At 36.8% G+C, this 2,744-nt stretch overlaps 1 protein-coding gene across 1 annotated transcript; it reads left to right on the top strand.

The window, feature by feature from the left end:
• Positions 1 to 72: 72 nt before the first annotated feature.
• Positions 73 to 1,023, top strand: LOC127206997 (olfactory receptor 13C9-like). The gene has a single exon (XM_051166293.1). The coding sequence runs from the start codon at positions 73 to 75 to the stop codon at positions 1,021 to 1,023; it is 951 nt and encodes a 316-aa protein (XP_051022250.1).
• The last annotated feature ends 1,721 nt before the right edge of the window (positions 1,024 to 2,744 follow it).

Here is a 2,744-nt window from a genome sequence, read left to right as displayed (position 1 = left end):
GTATAGAATATGCGATTTACTTTTTTTTTTTTTTTTAAATTCTTACAGGTAAAGTAAACAAGAGGCAGAACAATGGAATGGAAAAACCAAACTCATTTGGAGGAATTTTTCCTGAAAGGCCTTTCTGGTTACCCAGGGCTTGAGCATCTCTTTTTTGTGCTCATCTTAATGATGTATGTAGTCATCTTAGCAGGCAATGGCACTCTTATAATAATCAGCATTTTTGACTCTCACCTTCATACCCCTATGTACTTCTTCCTGGGGAACCTGTCTTTCCTGGACATCTGCTTCACTACGTCTTCTATTCCCTTCGCCCTGGTAAGATTTCTCTCAGAAAGAAAAACTATTTCCTTTCTGGGCTGTGCAGTGCAGATGTTTCTTGGCTTAGCCATGGGGACAACAGAGTGTGTGCTCCTGGGCATGATGGCCTTTGACCGCTACGTGGCTATCTGCAACCCTTTGAGGTACCCTATCATCATGAGCAAGAATTCCTATGTGGCTATGGCATCTGGGTCCTGGTTTTCAGGCATTGCCAACTCTGCAGTACAAACTGCATTTGTGATGCGACTGCCTTTCTGTGGCAAAGTCATCAATCATTTTCTCTGTGAAATCCTGGCTGTCATGAAGATGGCTTGCACTGACATCTCAGGCAATGAATTCATCATGGTTGTGGCCACAACTTTGTTCACTTTGATGCCACTGCTCCTCATTGTCATCTCGTACTCATTAATCATTTCCAGCATTCTCAAAATTCGCTCTGCTGAGGGGAGAAGGAAAGCCTTTTCTACCTGCTCAGCCCACTTGACTGTGGTGATAATCTTCTATGGGACCATCCTGTTCATGTACATGAAACCCAAGTCTAGAGACACGCTCACTGTAGATGACTTGGATGCTACAGACAAACTTATATCCATGTTCTATGGGGTGATGACTCCCTTGATGAATCCTTTAATCTATAGCCTCAGAAACAAAGATGTGAAGGAGGCCATAATAAATTTGAAGAGAAGGGTCTTAGGCAAATGAATGGTCAATGTGTTGCACACTGCTGAATTTCAAAACTCAGATTGGGAGTTTAATTACTTTACTTTCTTATTTGCCTTTTTATGCCTTGTGTTCTCATTTTTATAATGAGATACAGCATTTCAAAATTATAGCATGTTTATAGAGAATTTTAAAGATTCTAGAACGAATAGAAAAAAACCTCAAAGTAACATAACATTGAGACATAACCACTTTTTGACATATTGTGCATATTCATAGTTCTGCATATTTTATTTTATAATATTAGAATTGGGTATATACGGCATTTTAATGGACATTATTTTTATAAGCAATTGTTCTTCAAATCTTTCAATATAAACAAGTCTATGTTGTGAAAAATGCAAAACAGAAGAATCTGAAAGTACTTTATCAGTATTTTCCCCTGGAGTGTTTTCTATTATAGTATATTAATCTCATGTTTTTAAAGTCACCAAATGCTGTATCTTTTTGTATCATTTAATTTTTTCCTGTGGTGCTCTAAGGATGCTGGGAGTTGGGGCTATAAAGGAAACAGATAAATAGGATTTATGGGTACAGTCCCTACAACCAGTGAATATGTTCTTTAAAAATGTTATTTCAGCTTTATATGTTAGATTTAGCATAACAAATGTACAAAACTAAAATATGGGTTTAAAAATTATCTTACTAAGGCCAAGAAACTACCCAGTGGGTAAACTCACTTGTCTTGCAAACTTGGCAACCTGAGTGTGTTTCCTAGATCCATATAAAAGTGGAAACAGTGACTCACAACATTGCCGCCTGGCCTCCACATTTGTGCTGTGCCATGGGTGAATCTGACATCATGTAAATACACAAATAATTATGATGATAATTGTAAACTTAAAAGCTAGCTTACTGGGTCTGATAAGAACATTTATATATTTCATTGGATAGAGATCATACCAGCTCCCATTTCTAAGAGGCCGGGTCGCTTTTCAGGCCTGAGGAAATTGTAGTGCTTTCCCAAATGCTAGATTGTTAATGAGGATACTGGGATTTATGCCTTATCTTTTGAAGTAGATTTTTTTTTTTTTGTGAGAGAGTAGAGACACAAAAGTTGTTAGACAGGTAAGAAAGCTTGATTCTAATTGAAGTACACTCATAATTTCCCACCCAAGATTAGTGTCAGAGTCTGTTCAATAAAACATTGTATTCTATGATGTCTGCTTAGGTCATCACAGTGTATTTTGAATGAATCAGTAAATTCAAAGGATGTTGGGCACAAACATTCTTTATAATGAACTCAGGATAAATTTAGAATCTTTGGCTGTGTACATTCATTTAATGTTTTAAAGTTTCCTTTTTAAATTTAGAGTAAGGACTATGAAGCAGTTATGACTTATATTTAATTACTTTTAGTTTCCATTATAGTTATTTATAGATTAAATCTCCTAGCAAGGTCAGAGGCCATTCAACACCACTGGCTATATATAATAAAGAAACATAGTTCCATACATCAGCTTATGATATTCTACCTCTAAGAATCCTACAAATTAGGCACTCTGTTTCACCACAGGCCATCTTTGATATCTCTGCAGTAAACCAACCACCACATGGCTTTAACAGCAACTCTCTGGGATGATAGATACAGCTCTTACTTAAAAAAATTCTTTAATTACTTATACAGTGTTCTGCCCACCACAAGAAGGCACCAGATCTCAACAGGTGGTTATTAGCCACCATGTGGTTGCTGAGAATGGAAT

This window comes from Acomys russatus, chromosome 2 (genome assembly GCF_903995435.1).
Source record: "Acomys russatus chromosome 2, mAcoRus1.1, whole genome shotgun sequence".
NCBI classification, from domain to species: domain Eukaryota; kingdom Metazoa; phylum Chordata; class Mammalia; order Rodentia; family Muridae; genus Acomys; species Acomys russatus.
The sequence above is the reverse complement of the archived record's forward strand: the minus strand, read 5'-3'. Positions and strand labels throughout refer to the sequence as shown.

Bases quoted from the DNA above. Each gene is read 5' to 3' on its own strand.
- LOC127206997 (XM_051166293.1), top strand. From the start codon at position 73: ATGGAATGGAAAAACCAAACTCATTTGGAGGAATTTTTCCTGAAAGGC.